The 18,288-nt window shown below is 31.1% G+C and overlaps 1 protein-coding gene across 24 annotated transcripts in view; it reads left to right on the forward strand.

Annotated features, from left to right (window-relative positions):
* Positions 1-18,288, forward strand: part of celf6 (CUGBP Elav-like family member 6) — a 128,726-nt gene that overhangs the window by 102,778 nt on the left and 7,660 nt on the right. For 7 of the 24 annotated variants that reach the window (XM_073850695.1, XM_073850692.1, XM_073850700.1 and 4 more), the window contains 5 exons: positions 5,524-5,667; positions 7,948-8,092; positions 13,247-13,396; positions 15,119-15,181; positions 17,521-17,601. In XM_073850695.1, coding sequence (XP_073706796.1) covers positions 5,524-5,667; positions 7,948-8,092; positions 13,247-13,396; positions 15,119-15,181; positions 17,521-17,601 — 583 coding nt within the window. Of the gene's footprint in view, positions 1-5,523; positions 5,668-7,944; positions 8,093-11,501; positions 11,509-11,653; positions 11,675-13,246; positions 13,397-15,118; positions 15,182-17,406; positions 17,410-17,520; positions 17,602-18,288 lie in introns of all 24 variants that reach the window. The other 17 variants (XM_073850705.1, XM_073850714.1, XM_073850696.1 and 14 more) reach the window with 8 other exon arrangements.

The raw sequence follows: 18,288 nt of genomic DNA on the forward strand, positions 1-18,288 counted from the left end.
AAAACTTAATAAAAAGTATCTAAATGGTAAAAAGTAAAAAAGTATCTATTATAGACTTTTTCCTGAACACGGAAGTAAGTCCGACTCTTAACTGAAAGAATGCTTTGCATTTCCGGTCTGCATTGTTTCTAGTCAAATTAGGGTATATTCCGAGCTAATAAACTAATGTTAAACCTATTAAACCTATTAAAATGTTTCACTTGTCGCAATGACCGTCATTTGTCAGTGCCTCACTTAAATGAGTGTGTAGATGACACGAAGCAGCGGACGTTAGCTACATTAAAAACAGATGGACGCTATTTGAATGGGTTCCTATGGAAACCAGAACAGAAGAGCATTTAATCTGACGTTTCGTAATGGCGGCGCTCATCGTTTACTCAGGAAAAAGGTCTATAGTAAAATAAGACATGCAGAATGGTTTTATGGGAGCAGCGATAAGAAGAGATCTGTTTGTTTCGCTCAGGACGCTCTGGTCTGCCGCTCGTCCTCTTCCACCCTCATCTGTGTTCTCCTCCTCATCGTAATATCTTTTACTTTTTGACCTCAGAGCGTCTGATATCTATTAAACCTTCATGATGGCAAACGTCCAGACATCATCATCATGTGACTGTGATGTGGTCTTTATGTTTGTTTTATGGTGTGTCTGTAATCACTGCCCTTGTGTTTGTGTGTTTCAGCGTCCCACTGCAGTAATTAAACACAAGCGTCTGTGTGTTGGGGATTTCATTAGTGTCAGTACATAAAGTGTGTTCCTATCACATTATCGTTTATTTGAATACACGCTTTCATAGTTTTGACACAATATGAAAACATATCACATTATTAATAGTCTTGACATTCGACCATTCTAGTTTAGAAACCACAGCAAATACTGCACACGCTACTGAACACACATTTTTATTTAAATATTAATACATTATGTTTTAAAAATGGCATGTGCATTAGCCTTCAAGAATTTTCAGTGATATCTTTTTTTGCTTTTTTCTCCCCATTTCTTTCCCAAATATTTTGTTTATGCATCAACTGGAAAAAAAAAAGCTGCAGTGCCTTTGACATCCCTACACTAATATGTTTAATGACAACATATTAACTACTTTAAAATATAAAACCTTTATGTTTAGATATATACAAACATTTGCAGATGCTTATTTTTGTTTTTGAGGTTCATAAAATACTGAATTTATATATTGATTTTTATTGCATTTATAATAACTGACATTAAATATGCATTTAAATTAGGGGTGGGCATAGATTAATTTTTTTAATCTAGATTAATCTAGATTAAATCTTGGAATTAATCTAGATTAATCTAGATTAAAATGGCTAATTTGAATTCTGCTGAAGGCATTCAGAATATGTGTGCTACCCAAATAATGACTAAAAGTAAGTCTTCGAGAACGGGCCAGGTGGCGCATTAGATCAGGCGCTCATCTCCTGTTTCCAAAATGCATCACAAACTGCTTGACAATTGCATTTACAACATAATTACCTATACAAACTTGTGTAACCAAGTACTTCTGGATTTCTGCGTGCACAGTCTTCCATTAAACAGCATTGCTTTTAGAAGCGTCAATTCAGTTGTTGCATATAGTTTAATGTCTTTATTTCGGGATTATCAAAGTAAATTATAACTCAAATTTGAGATTTTACTGGGGCACAGCAGATTTTCACTGGGGCACGTGCCCCAGTAAAAAGGGTCTAGCAACGCACCTGCCCTGAAGCGGCTTCATAGCTGCATCCATGTCAACACGTCTCATTTGATGGTAATTTCACAGAAGTCCTCGTTCTTGCCCCCTACAGTGCAATTCGACTAGATATACGTCATCCGCGCTCAAATATCAAAGTGAAAGTCATCATATCTTGCGTAGTTTAGACCCAGCTCCCAACCCAACTTTGAGAATAGATTAACGGCGATATTTTTTTTATCGCCCGATAAGAGTCTCACGTTAACGCAGCACGTTAACGCCGATAACGGCCCACCACTAATTTAAATGTAACATTTATAACACCTTGACCTGATTTCACAATTTTATTTTTTTTTAATTTAACTCGTCGTTAATACAGTGGACAGTATCTCCGCCTGTGACGCGGAAGACCGGGGTTCGATTCCCCAACGGGGAAACCTAGTTCTTGGGACAGTCGTGGCCTAATGGTTAGAGAGTCAGACTTGTAACCCAAAGGTTGCAGGTTCGAGTCTCAGGTCCGGCAGGGATTGTAGGTGGGGGGAGTGAATTACCAGCGCTTTCTCCACCCTCAATACCACGACTGAGGTGAGTCCCTTGAGCAAGGCACCGAACCCCCAGCTGCTCTGGGTGTGTGTTCACGGTGTGTGTGTTCACTACTGTGTGTGTGCACTTGGATGGGTTAAATGCAGAGCACAAATTCCTAGTATGGGTCACCATACTTGGCCTCACGTCACCTCCTTTCCTTTCAATTATATTTTTTAATTATTCTTAAATATTCATTTTATTTTATTTTATTTTAAACATTAACTCTAACTTTCATAAAAAACATTCTGCTTTTATTTTTTTGTATTAATTTTATTTATTTATTTATTTTATTTACAGTACAATGTAGGCTTAAATAGTTAAATAAAACCCTTTTATGTATGTACAACTTTAGAGATATACAAACATTTACAGATGCTTCCCTTTTTTCTTTGAGGTTCATAAAATACTGAATGTATATATGGATTTTTATTGTATTTATAATTTTATAATAACACCATGTCCTGATTTCACTATTTTATTTTTTGTATGATTCTTAAATATTTCTTTTATACATTAACTTTCATAAAAAAAACTTTCTGCTTTTATTTATTTATTCATTCTTCATTATTATATTGTTTGTACAAATGTTTTAATACTTTTTTGATGTTTTTTGTGTATAGATGGATTTTTATTGCATTTATAATAACTGACAATAAATATGCATTTAAATGTAACATTTATAACACCTTGACCTGATTTCACAATTTAATTTTTTGTATGATTCTTAAATATTTATTTTATTTTATTTTAAACATAAACTCTAACTTTGATTTTAAAAAACTTTTTTTTATAAATGAAAGTTAGATTTTTTTAATAGTTAAATAAAACCCTTTATGTATGTACAACTTAACAGATTTTATGTTTACTTTAAACATTTACAGATGCTTCTTTTTTTTTTTGAGGTTCATAAAATACTGAATTTATAGATGGATTTTTATTGCATTTATAATAACTGGCAATAAATATGCATTTACATTTAACATTTATAACATCTTGACCTGATTTCACATTTTATTTTTTGTATGATTCTTAAATATTTATTTTATTTTAAACATAAACTCTAACTTTCATATAAACTTTGTGCTTTTATTTATTTATCATTTATATAAACAGGTTTAGTGTTTCCTTACGTGGGTCTGGGATGATGTGATTGGACTCTCACATCGCTGTGATGAATTGATATCTGTACAGTACAGTGTGATCCGTTTGGCCGAGTATGGTCAATCTGACAGCTGTAATGAGGTCCGTCCGTGGCGTCGGGCAGGAGTCCACGCTTCACTTTAATGTGTCCTGCAGGGACGAGATCCTCTGCGATCTCCAGCGCTCACATCATGTGTCTTGATGACAGCCGTAGAGCCCAATTAAATGAATCAATGTCTGCCGCAGCAGCCGGACAGATTTAATGAGACGACGTCACAGTGAAATCAGCACCGCACAAATGCTACCAGTACTGTGGAAGATGCTTTCAGCCATAGAATTAAAAATAATAATAAAAATAAAAGTAATTGCAACTTTTTATCTCACAATTCAGAGTCTATTCTTGCACTTCTGAGAAGAAATGAGAGAAATAAACACAGAACTTTGAGCAGTTATGGGGGAAAAAAATTAATTGCGAGATAAACAGTTGTTAGCATTTGAAGTGGATCAAAAAAGTTAATCAAAGTTTAACCTAAGACAAGAATGGGTATTGTTTTGGTTTTAGGACAACTTTGATGAAAGGTTTTGATCCACTTCAAATGTTGACTGTAAATTCAGAATTCTAAAAAAAAGAAAGTCAGAATTGTCCGATATAAAAGCAGAATAGCAAGATAAATAAAATTACCTTCATTTTTTATTCCATTGAACAAAACAAACTAAAACAATAAAAAGAAACTAATAAAACAACTAAAATAAATTGAAAGGTTTAAACTCAGAATTAAAAAAAAAGTCAGAATTGCAAAATATAAATGCAGAATTTACCTAAAAAGTCAATTATGAGTTATAAACTTACAATAGTGAAAAAAACTTCAAATTGTAAGATAAAAAGTCACATTTACATTTATTTAATTCTGCGGCATGAATTGAGATGTAAACTCAGAATGTAGAGAAGAATTACACGATTTGCAACATTTTTATATGTATTCCATGGCAGACACAATAATGTGTTGAGAAAAGTTATTTTTAAAAATAATGCATTACAATATTGCATTACTACTTTAAAAAGTAACTAATTACGTTATTTAGATTTATGGAAAGCAATGTGTTATGTTACTTTTGTGATACTTTTTTTAAATCTGGGCTGACTTGCTTGTTTGTCTTAGTATAAAAAGTGTAAAAATTTACAACAAGGTTCATTAGTTAACATTAGTTAACATGAACTAAGAATGAACACTTCTACAGCATTTATTAATCTTAGTTAATGTGAATTTCAGCATTTACTAATGCATTATTAAAATCACAAGTTGTGTATGTTAACATTAATGCACTGTGAGTTTAACAACATTAACAAAGATTAATTAATGTGGTGTAATAAATGCATTGTTCATTGTTCATTCATGTTAATACATTAATGTTAACAAATGACACCTTATTGTAAAATGTTACCATAAAAAGTTCCATTTGTGGCAAAAGCCCTAGTGAAAAAGTGAAATGAATAAGCTTCAGGCTGAAGGAAAAGTACATTTATGTCTGTACAGTAGAACGCAGGAAAAGAAGGTTTGAAACTCTTTAGCAATAAAAAAAAATTAAGTGCAAATGTTTGTTTTAAATATTAGTTTAATCGTAGTCAAAAGTAATTTTGGCATCTTAGTGAATTGGATTGGATCATCGAAGGTCAGAAGCAAAAACGTTGGTTAATAAAATGGGATTAAATACAGGATATTTGTGTTACTCACTTACTCCTGATTTGAGCTGTCTGCCAGAAAACAAAGTAACTGTAAATGAAAAGTAATCTGATTACGTAACTCGCATTAACTTGTAATAAATTACTCCCAACACTGACTATAATAAATTAAATTCTAATAAAAAGTCAGAATCATTAGAAATATAAACTCTCAATAATGTGAAAAATCATATTGTGAGCTAAAAAGTCACAATTACTATTTTAAAATAAAAAAATTAAAAAACTGAATTGTGAGGTGGAAGCAAACTTCCATAGAATACTGTCTGTAAATAAAAGTCTTGACAGAAATGCCGTGAATTCAACATGATGCTTTTGCTTATGACTTGTTTTTAGAGAATATACCTTGGGTTATATGAGTGTGTGTTCATTCAGGGCGCATCCTCCAGTCTGGTGGTGAAGTTTGCAGACACCGATAAAGAAAGGACCCTGCGCCGGATGCACCAGATGGCCGGTCAGCTCGGCATCTTCAGTCCCATGACCATCCAGTTTGGAGCGTACGGAGCTTACACACACGCTGTGAGTCTCACACACACACATTACCAGTCATCTTTATCAGCTTCTGTTTGTGCCAAAAAGGTGCTTTGTACTAAACTGTACATGTGTCCCTGTCTACAGTCATTGCCTCCTTATAGGGCTCTGTGATTCATGCAAATTCAATGCGGAAAACATGCACAGAAATTGGAATCCTGAAAAATTCAAATTTCCTCAGCCCATTAGCAGATATTAGTTAAAGAGTTAGTCCACCCAAAAATGAAAAAATAACCCATTATTTACTCACCCTCCAGGCATCCTAGGGGTATATGACTTCCTTCTTTCAGACGAATGCAATCAGAGTTATATTAAAAATTATCCTGCCATTTCCAAGATTTAGAATTGCATTGAGCGGATGTTTCTTTTCATCAGTCCAAAACAAGTCCAATAAAGTGCATCCATCCATAATAAAGAGTGTCTCACATGGCTCCAGGGGGGGTGAATAAAGACCTCTTGTATAGAATCGATAGAAGTATCTATATTTAAAATTTAATCTAGCTTCTGTTAATTAGTCGTACCCAGAAGCAGCTCCAGGCGAATGGCGTTGGATGTCAGCATTGTGTATGCGCCTGTGAGTCTCAGTGAAACCGATGTTTGTTTACAGAAGCAAAGGAAGCAAGTTTTTCCTTGGTTTATATTAAAATCCTCTGAAATTTTCCTTTACAACTCCTCGTTTTAAAGGATCTGTCTATCTATCTAACTAGCAGTTAGAATCATGTTAGTGACATTTTAATCAGGCTAGAAACATGTTAACAACATGCTAATAACTTGCTAATCGTGTTAGAAGCATGCTAACGACGTGCTAATCATGTTAGTAACATGCCAATAACTTGCTAATCATGCTAGAAACATAATAACTACATGTTAATCATGCTAGAAACATGTTAGTAACTTGTTAATCATGCTAACCATAGGCTCGTAATGCTAACATCATGCTAGCCACATTCTAATAATGCTAGCAACATGTTAATAGCAGGCTAACAACATGCTAATCATGCTAGAAACATGCTAACAACATGCTTGTTAGGCTAGAAACGTGTTAACAACGTGGTAATCATGATAGTAATGCTAACAACAGGCTAGTAATGCTAACATCATCCTAACGTCATCCTAATCATGCTAATGACATGCTAATCATGCTAGAAACATGCTAACAACATGCTTATCAGGCTAGAAACATGTTAACAACATGTTAATCATGACAGTAATGCTTGTTGTTAGCATGATGTTAGCTAGTAATGGTAACATCATGCTAGCGACATTCTAATCATGCTAGCAACATGCTAACAACATGCCAATCAGGCTAGAAATATGTTAACAAGTTAATCATGTTAGTAGTGTGCTAATCATGACAGAAATGTTAACATGCTAGTGACATTCGGATCATGCTAGCTACACATTAGCATACATGCTTATCATGCTAGAAACATGTTAGCGACATGTTAGAAACATGCTAAGCATGCTGGAAACATGCTAACAACATGCTAATCAGGTTAAAAACATGTTAACAACATGTTAATCATGCTAGCAACTTCATAATCATGATAGTAATGCTAACATCATGTTAACGGCATTCTAATAATGCTAGCTACATGTTAGGAACATGCTAATCATGTTAGAAACATGCTAGTGCCTTGCTAATCATGCTAAAAAACATGCTAATGATGGTAACAACATGCCATCAACATGCTAGCAACACACTATTGACATGTTAATCATGTAACAAACATGCTTGAAACATGCTAACCATGCTAGAAACATGCTAGCAACATGTTAATCATGCTAGAAACATATCAGTAACTTGCTGCTAGCTACATGTTAGTAACATGCTAAATAAGTTAGAAACATGCTAGCAAAATGCTAAAACATGCTATCTATCCATTTATCCATCCATCCATCGGACAGACTGTACCGCCTTCAAAACATTCAAGCTTTAAACTTTTAAACTACTTTTAAGTTTAATCTTTTTTCCGACTGAAAAACAGAAAACTTCTACAATTTCAAAAACTTTTAAAAACTTTTTCACACTTTCTGATCAGGCTTTTTCAAGCCAACTTAAAGTTTGTCTTGACAAAAAAAATTAATTTAGTTTTTAATACAACTCAGATTGGATTCGCCTCAAAGAAGGAAGTCATGCCTGAACGGTGAATGAATCATGGGCTAATTTTCATTTTTAAGTGAACTTACCCTAGTAGTAATCTCAAGTTAATGTATCTGGATTTCTATTAAAATATTTAGGTGTGCTGTGTGTCTGATGTGCAGCAGATCATGCAGCAGCAGGCGGCGCTCATGGCGGCGACGCAGGGCTCGTATCTGAACCCCATGGCCGCCATCGCCGCCGCGCAGATGCAGCAAATGGCAGCTTTCAATGTCAACGGCCTGGTGGCTGCACCCATGACGCCGTCCTCAGGTACACACTCTCTCTCACACACCGATAGAGCTTTAATTACAGTCAGCATCCGGATCAATCCGTCCAGCAGGAAATGCTGTGGTTTTCATCAGTTTGTGTTCTCTAGAGCAACAAGTGTTGGTTTCAGCCATTGATCTCACTGCTGTTTGTCACCACAAGGGTTTTTTGTTTTGATGTTTTTCAGCTTCTTTCCATTACATTCACGTATCCACACAGAAGCTCTTACAAAACCTAGTGAGCCTCCTATCTAGACAGCATTTCAAGTGTCCTAAACATGAATGCTGCTCCAAAAGTTACTCAGTTCTGACAGTCCAAGGCAGAATCGGATACATCATTCATAATCACAAAAAAATTATTTCCATGTTAAAATGAAATATATGATTCTTCTGTGCTTTGTATTATACGGTCAGTAAGATTATTATTTTTTTTTTATTTTTTTTTTTAGAAAATATTTTAGGTTGACCTTTGAACTGAATGGAATGGAACTTTTTTTTATTATTTATGTTGCATTTTATTTTATTTTTTTTACTATTAAAAATTTGTATAAATTATATATTCTAATTCTAAATTTCTTCAAACATACATTTAATCATTTCATTTTGTTTACTTGTTTTAGTAAATCATGGCCAATTTGTTCTAATTTGTTCCCTCGTTTTAGAAAATTGTGGCCCTTTTTACTAAATATTTTCTAATTTTAGTAAACTATGGTCAATTTTTACTAATTCGTTCTCTTTTTTTAGTTAATTGTGGCCAGTTTTCACTAATTATTTCTCCCTTTTTTTAGCAAATCATGGTCAATTTTAACTAATTTGTTCTTTTTTTTTTAGTAAATCGTGGCCAATTTGTACTAATTTGTTCCCTCGTTATAGAAAATATTGCCAATTTTTACTGATTCATTCCCTTGTTTTAATAATTAATGGCCAATTTTTACTAATTTGTTCTCTTTTTTAGTAAATTATGGCCAATTTTTACAAATTTGTTTTCCTTTTTTTTAATAAATCATGGCCCATTTGTAAAAACTTATTTCCTCATTTTAGTAAATTATGGCCCTTTTTACTGATTCATTCCCTTGTTTTAATAATTCATGGCCAATTTGTACTAATTTGTTCTCTTTTTTTAGTAAATTATGGCCAATTTTTACAAATTCGTTTTCCTTTTTTTTTTTAATAAATCATGGCCAATTTGTACTAATTTGTTCTCTTTTTTAGTAAATTATGGCCAATTTTTACAAATTCGTTTTCCTTTTTTTTTTAATAAATCATGGCCAATTTGTACTAATTTGTTCTCTTTTTTAGTAAATTATGGCCAATTTTTACAAATTTGTTTTCCTTTTTTTTAATAAATCATGGCCCATTTGTAAAAACTTATTTCCTCATTTTAGTAAATTATGGCCCTTTTTACTGATTCATTCCCTTGTTTTAATAATTCATGGCCAATTTGTACTAATTTGTTCTCTTTTTTAGTAAATTATGGCCAATTTTTACTGATTCATTCCCTTGTTTTAATAATTCATGGCCAATTTGTACTAATTTGTTCTCTTTTTTTAGTAAATTATGGCCAATTTTTACTAATTTCGCTCTGTCGTTTTAGTAAATTATGGCCAATTTTTACTGAAATTGTTCCCTTATTTTAGTAAATCATGGCCCATTTTTAATAATTAATTTCCTTTTTTAGTAAATCATGGCCAATTTTTTACTAATTTGTTCCCTCATTTAGTAAAATGGAACCAATTTCTTTGGATTGATCTTGTCCTATAAATTTTATTAGAATTTCTCCAATATATATTTTTTTAATTTAAACTTTTTGATCCACCAGTTTGTTGGAAAGTTACTCAAATTGACATTTTGTCACTCATGGACACTTTATGTCCCAGCATTAGTAGGACACTAATGCTGTTCTTTTGAACTTTCTATCCATCTCTAAAAGTACAACTGTTTTCAACGTTGCTAATAATCAGAAATGTTTCTTTAGCAGTAAATCAGCATATTAGAATGATTTCTGAAGGATCATGTGACACTAAACACTGAAGTAATGATGCTGAAAATTTGCTTTGATCACAGAAATAAATTACATTGTAACATAGATTTACATAGAAAACAGCTATTTTAAATTCTAATAATATTTCAGAATTTTCAGTGTATTTTTTTATTTTAAAAATGCAGCCTTGGTGAACAGAAGAGACAAAAACTTTTTCATGAAACTTTTGATTGCGAGTAGGATGCTTTCTATGTAGGTTCTAAAACAAAGCGAGTGTGTTTTCTGTCAACCACAGTGGCTCAGTAAGACGCGAGGTGTAATGGGAAATGATCCGTCTCAGTTTGAGGATGAACCTGGGAACACGGCCAATCTGATGCCTTTGACCAGAGAGTCCTTGACTGAAGAATACAGACGTGAAGATTTGTGACGGATAATCCCAGACCCCCGTTTGAACCCGTCACACACACACAGACACACACACACACACACACACACACACACACACACACACACACACACACACACGCCACACACACACACTCCTGATGCGTTTCTCCATGACTTTGAGCGTCCGGCTACAAAAGCCCGCTGACACCTCAGAGGAAGGGTCACGAGGAATTAATTAAAGTTCTTCCTCTCCCTCTCGTCTGTCAGTTCCCCGCTTTGATAATCCGTGATGTGGACACACACTCTTGTTACCCGTCAGCTTTAATCTGGCACGACTGAAATGCCCTTGGTGGAAAGCCGAGGGAAGTTGAGCGATCAGTGTCAGAAGGGCAGCGAAGAGACACGTCTGTGACCGGAGACATGAGAAAACACTTATTAACGCTGCGACACGGCCTCCTGCGGACCAACCGTCTTCAGTCTTCAGTTCAATAAACTAGGAGCCAATCAAATGCGTCTTAAATGATATATCTACAATGGAGTCAATTAATGCCCACTATTTCATTCCGGTTTATGTTTAACCCTCTAGTTGTGATCCGAACCCTGTCACACTTGTGGTGTTCCTGGTCAAAAATGACTGGACTCCGAACAATTGCTTATAAATCTCTTATTATGTTATATTATCACCAAATATTGGATTTAATCTTTTTGTGAAGGTACCTCATTTTTTTGGTAAAAATAATTTTCACAATATGAGATTAAAAAAAAAAATGACAATGTCCACTGTTTCTCACACTAGTGTGCTTTAATGTTTAGTCAGGAAGTTTGCTTTTAAATGCTTTTATTTTGTACAAAAGTCACACTTGTGGTGTTTCCGGGTCAAAAATGACCGGATTCCAAACAATTGATTATAAATCTCTCATTATGTTGTATTATCACCAAATATTGGATTCAATCTCTTTGTCAACTTGTTTTCTTACATTTAGGACTGGTTTTGTGTTTTGTATTTGCATCTGATTTATCGTAGTCTTCATTTATATTAGAATAGGTGCCTTGTTTTTTGATTGAAAAAAAAAATCATCTTTTATATTAAACAATATTAAACAAAAAAGTATACAAATTGGCACTGTTTCTCACACTAGTGTGCTTTAATGTTTTATCAGGAAGTTTGCTTTTAAATGCTTTTATTTTGTACAAAAGTCACACTTGTGGTGTTTCCAGGTCAAAAATGACCGGATTCCAAACAATTGATTATAAATCTCTCATTATGTTGTATTATCACCAAATATTGAATTTAATCTTTTTGTCAACTTGTTTGTTTGTTTTTTTCATTTAGGACTAGTTTTGTGTTTCTATTTGCATCTGATTAATCGTAGGCCTCATTTATATTAGAATAGGTACCTTGTTTTTTGAGTGAAAAAATTTTTTTTTTTCACAATATTAAACAAAAAAGTATTCAAATTTGCAGTGTTTCTCACAGTAGTGTGCTTTAATGTTCAATCAGGATTTTTTTTTTTTTTTTGTAAATGCTTTTATTTTGTACAAAAGTTGCACTTGTGGTGTTCCCAGGTCAAAAATAACTAGACTCCGAACAATTGCTTATAAATCTCTTATTATGTTATATTATCACCAAATATTGGATTAAATCTGTTTGTGAAGGTACCTCATTGTTTTGGTAAAAATAATTTTCACAATATGAGATAAAAAAAAAAATGACAATGTCCACTGTTTCTCACACTAGTGTGCTTTAATGTTTAGTCAGGAAGTTTGCTTTTAAATGCTTTTATTTTGTACAAAATTGCAAAAAGTCACACTTGTGGTGTTCCTGATCAAAAATGACCGGACTCCAAACAATTGGTTATAAAATAATGGATTTAATCGTTTTGTGAACTTATTTTCTTTAATGTAGGACTGGTTTTGTGTTTCTATTTGCATCTGAATAATCATAGGCCTCATTTATATTAGAATAGGTGCCTTGTTTTTTGATTGAAAAAAAAATCATCTTTTATTAATAATTTTCACAGTATTAAACAAAAAAAGTATACAAATTTGCAGTGTTTCTCACACTAGTGTGCTTTAATGTTTAATTTCCTTGTAAATGCTTTTATTTTGTACAAAAGTCACACTTTGTGGTGTTCCTGGGTCAAAAATGACCGGACTCCGAACAATTGCTTATAAATCTCTCATTATGTTATACTATCACCAAATATTGTATTTCATCTTTTTGTCAACTTATTTTCTTTCATTTAGGACTGGTTTTGTGTTTCTATTTGCATCTGATTAATTGTAAGCCTCATTTATCCGAAAGTAGGTACCTCATTTTTTTAGTAAAAAAAAATGCATTTTTATCAATAATTTTCACAATATGAGATAAAAAAAAAAGAAAAGAAAAGAATTCCACAGTTTCTCACACTAGTGCGCTTTAATGTTTAATCAGGAAGTTTAATTTTAAATGCTTAAATGCAAAATTGCACAAAGTCACACTTGGCAAAAATGGCCAACCGTTGAAAGTGAAAGTAGGTGCCTACTTCTGGATAAATGAGGCCTACAATTAATAGAATTGAATTGAATTGAATTGAATTTGACAAAAAGATTAAATCCAATATTTGGTAATAATCTTGAGAGATTTATAAGCAATTGTTTGGAGTCCGGTCATTTTTGACCGGGAACACCACAAGTGTGACTAGGTGAAATAAAACCCACAAAAAATGACCTGAACACAACCTTAGGGTTTAAGGTTTATCGTTAAAATTCAATGAATGTAGTTTTTACAGCTTTATTTGTTTCCACCAGGCACCAGCACTCCACCAGGCATCAGTGCCACCGGTGTGCCCAGCCTCGCAGCTCCGATCGGGGTGAACGGCTTCAGCGCTCTCCCTCCCCAAACCAATGGACAGCCCACCTCTGAACCCATCTACACCAATGGCATCCATCCGTACCCAGGTAACACTGCTTACTGCACAACATATTTGAATTTGGAGCTCTTAAAAGAGTACAGAATCAGCACTAACTTGCAAAAAAACAGTGAGCTGTGGTGCTGATGTGGGTGACACATGTTCGAGTTTGGACGTATACTCTGTCTACAAATGCAAATATTATAGTTATTCGTAATGTTTAAAATGCATGTCAAGAAATCTTTGTAATAATGCTAGTTTAATACAATCAATCTATAATGGCATATAATTACATTATATTTTTATTTATTTATTTATATTAGAATTATTTATATACTATTACAGTTTTTACTAAAAATTTAATAAGCTTTTTTATATTTATAGTTTTCATTTAAATTTTAGTTAAATTTTTTGTAATTTTATCTTTTTTTTTCATTTTTATTCGTTTTTTCATATTACTATTTGAGTTTAATTTATTTTTATTTAAATTTTAGTTTGTTTTGTTCTAATATATAATTATATTATATTATATTTTTTATTTATATTAGTATTATTTATATACTATTACCATTTTTACTAAAAATTTTAAATGTTAAAATGCAATTTTAATGTGTATAATTTTCATTGTAATTTTTAGGAATTTTTTATTTTATTTCATTTTTATAATTTTTTAATTACTATTTGAGTTTAATTTATTTTATTTATATTAGTATTACTTATATACTTTTACAGTATTTACCAAGAACTTTAAATTAGCTATTTTATTTTTATAGATTTTGTGTTTTAATTTTAGTTACATTGCAATTTAATCTAATTTATTTTTATTTTATTTATTTTTATTTATTTACTTTTAGTTTTATAATATAATACAATATATTTACATTTTTATTTATATTAGTATTATTCATATATGTTACAGTTTTTAATATTTACTAATTAGCATTTTTAATTTTGATAGTTTTCATTTTAATTTAAGCATACATTTTATTTTTTATATTACTATTTGAGATTAATTCATTTTTATTTTAAATTTAGTTTTAATTTAGTATGTAATATAATACAATATAATATAATACAATATCATATTTAGTTTTATTATAATATAATATAATATAAAAATGTATTTGCCTTTGCCAAATTATTATTTTTTTAAATTAATTTTCCAACTTATTTATCAAAGTAAAAAACATACATAATCTTTCATATAATATTATGATGTTTTCTTGTAATTTTACCATTTAACATGTGAATCTGAACTAACCAAATCATCTCTATATTCTTTAGACATTTATTGACAAAAAAAAAACAAATTTTAATTGAAAGCGTGTTATAGCTGAGGTGTTTTCAGGCCATTGTCTGCATAAATTGACATTTTTGCATTAGGCAGAGTCATTCAAAACTATATTTTAATGCAATGTACTGTAACTATACGTAAGTTATACATAATATGCATAAATGAATGCATTCACTGGGAATCAAGCCCAAGACCTTGACATTGCTAGTGCTATTCTCTACTGTATGAGATACAGGAACTGCATATATTATTTGAAAAATAAGATGTTAGACTGAAGCGCAGAGGATTGTGTCACATTTGATCTGAATCTGTGAAACAACATCCGTATAACAGTGGCAAGTAATAAAAAGGAGGAAAGTGCTGAAATAAAAGCAGACATAAACACGTGTGTGTGTGTGTGTGTGTGTGTGTGTGTGTGTGTGTGTGTGTGTGTGTGTGTGTGTGTGTGTGTGTGTGTGTGTGTGTGTGTGTGTGCAGCACAGAGCCCGACGGTGGCGGATCCTCTCCAGCAGGCGTATGCCGGCGTGCAGCACTATGCAGGTGATTCTCATCCTTTATATCTGTTTCTATTTACTCTCCTGAAGTTTTTGGTGTCCTGAATTCACAATCGAAAAATCTTTCCCTTGTATATGACGGCTCAAACACATTATGCAACGATCAACTTACCAAACAGTAGTCAGCTGTCATGTGATCTCATTACAATGTTTATTTAGTTTTTTTTTTTCATTATTATTTGTGACCCTGGACCACAAAACCAGTCTTAAGTCGCTGGGGTATATTTGTAGCAATAGCCAAAAATGCATAGTATGGGTCAAAATTATAGATTTTTCTTTTATGCCAAAAATCATTAGGAAATTAAGTAAAGTTCATGTTCCATGAAGATTTTTTTGTAAAATTCCTACTGTAAACATATCAAAATGTAATTTTTGATTAGTAATATGCATTGTTAAGAACTTAATTTGGACAACTTTAAAGGTGATTTTCTCAGTATTTCGATTTTTGGCACCCTCAGATTCCAGATTTTCAAATAGATGTATATCGTCCAAATATTGTCCTATCCTAACAAACCATACATCAATAGAAAGCTTATTTATTTCATATGATGTATACATCTCAGTTTTGTAAAATTTAACCTTATGACTGGTTTTGTGGTCCAGGGTCACATTTATGTACGATTGCATTTTGTTATTATAATTTTAAATTTGCTTTTTATAGTTTTCGTTTTAGTTTAATGCCAGTATCTTTTTAGTATTGTTTATGTGCTATTACCTTTTTTTTTTTTTTTACAGTATTTTAAATTGATTTTTGTTTTTTCATTTTATTTTATTTTAGTCTAATTTAGTCTTATGTATATATTATTAGTTTTGCTTAATATTTTAAATTACTTTTTTATTTCTATGTATAGTTTTAATTTTTATTCTATTGCAATGCCAGTATCTTTTTAGTATTATCTATATGCTATTATGTTTTTTACAGTATTTTAAATTGATTTATTTTTTTATATATATTTTTCATTTTATTTTATTGTAGTATAACACTGCATACCAATATTAGTCTTAAGTATATATATTTAGTTTTTCTTAATATTTTAAATTCCTTTTTTTATATACAGTTTTTATTTTTATTTAATGCCAGTATCATTTTAGTATTATTTATGTGCCTTTACAGTTTTTTTTATTTTAATATATATTTTTCAATTTAATTTTAGTTTTAGTTTAACCCTGCATACCTGTTATTGTAGTAATATTTATGTACTGTTACAATTTTCTATTAATATTTTGAATTATTTGGTATCATTCCATTTTACTTTTAGTTGAACTTTCAACAATTTTTGTGCTTTTAATCTTTTTTATTATATTATTATGTTATTATTTTAATTTAATTTTTTTCAGTTTTAGTTATAGTTGAGTTTTGGTTTTATTTAATTTCCATTTGGTAATTTTAGTGCTTTAACTTAATCTTATTTTAGTTATTATTTCTAGTTGTAATTAGTTCCGGCTGTTTCTGGTAGTTTTTTAAATCTTCTATATTTTTTGTTTCAATTAACAAAAAGTTTTAGGTTTTTTATAGTTTTGTTTTTAATTTTAGTTTGCCTTGAGTTTAACATTACTTATCTGTTTTTTTATTATTATTATTATTATTATTTATGTACTGTTACATTTTTTTATTATCATTTTAAATGGCCATTTCTATAGTTTTAATTTCATTTTAATTTTAATTTAGTGTCATTTTATTATTATTTATATGCTATTACAGTTTTTTTTTACATTATTTTTATTTGGTTTTTACTTTTTTATATATATTTTTCATTTTAATTTTAATTTTAGTTTAACACTGCATACCTGTTATTGTAGTAATATTTATGTACTATTACAGTTTGTATTAATATTTTGGATTAATTTTTATCATTTCCATTTGACTTTTTTGTGGTTTTAATCTTTTTTATTAGATTATTATGTTATTATTTAATTTTTTTTTTTTTAATTGAGTTATAGTTGAGTTTTGGTTTTATTAATTTCCATTTAGTAATTTTAGTGCTTTAACTTAAACTTATTTTAGTTATTAGTTCTAGTTGTTATCCAGCTGTTTCTAGTAGTTTAATCTTCTATATTTTATTTTGTTTCAATTAACAAAAAGTTTTAGTTTGTTTGGTTGGTTGGTTGGTTGGTTGGTTGGTTTTTACAATAATACCCCTACTGCATTCAGCAAGAAAAATATGTGAGTTTTTGAGAAAAAAAAGACAGTTTTAAAGTGAGTTTGTGGAGGGTGTAATGATGATGATGATGAGCTTTATTCATGTATTCAGCGTCAGTGCAGGAAGAAAGCTGTAAGTTTGTGTGTTAAATGAGGAATATTAACGTGATTCTCTGTCTCTACAGCAGCCTATCCTGCCGCTTATGCGCCAATCAGCCAAGCGTTTCCCCAGCAACCAGCCATCATCCCCCAGCAACAGCGGGAAGGTGAGTGTGACTCCGCCCCTCCGGATGACAGGTGATAATTGCTCTGAGAGACAGACAGAAACTTCAGCACAAATCATGACAGTCGAACCAGAGTTAGAGCACAAACCATCAGACCTCAAGATCCTGTATAACCGTTTGTATTTAGATGAGAATCTCACAGAATAGAGCCTGGAAAGATGGAAACTACTGAACTCCTGACATTAATGAATAAATGATCACTATAACGTTTCTGTTGGCAGAAATGAACACCAGTCATAGACCCTAAAATTATATATAGATATATGTGCAATTAATTTGATTTAATGTACAGTTAAATTGGGTATTATTATTTGTTTGTTTGTTTTTTGTCTTGTATTTAAATTTTATTTATGGTCTTGATTTATTTGATTTTAATTTTATTTCATTTAATTTAGTTTTGTTGCTTTTGATTTGATTTAATGTTACTATACATTTTTACATTTTATTATTTATTTTATTGTTAGCGCTTTATTTTATTTTTATGTTTAATCTTTTATTTTGTTATTTTTTCATTGTTAATACTTATGTTTACTCCATTAACACTTTTTTTATTTATTGTAAAAAATATATATATTAAAAAATACAAGACAAAAAAATTATATTATTATATTATTATTATTATTTTGTCTTGTATTTTGTTTGATGTTTGAATTTTATTGATCTTGATTT

The sequence above is a fragment of the Garra rufa genome, chromosome 11 (genome assembly GCF_049309525.1).
Source record: "Garra rufa chromosome 11, GarRuf1.0, whole genome shotgun sequence".
Classification (NCBI taxonomy): domain Eukaryota; kingdom Metazoa; phylum Chordata; class Actinopteri; order Cypriniformes; family Cyprinidae; genus Garra; species Garra rufa.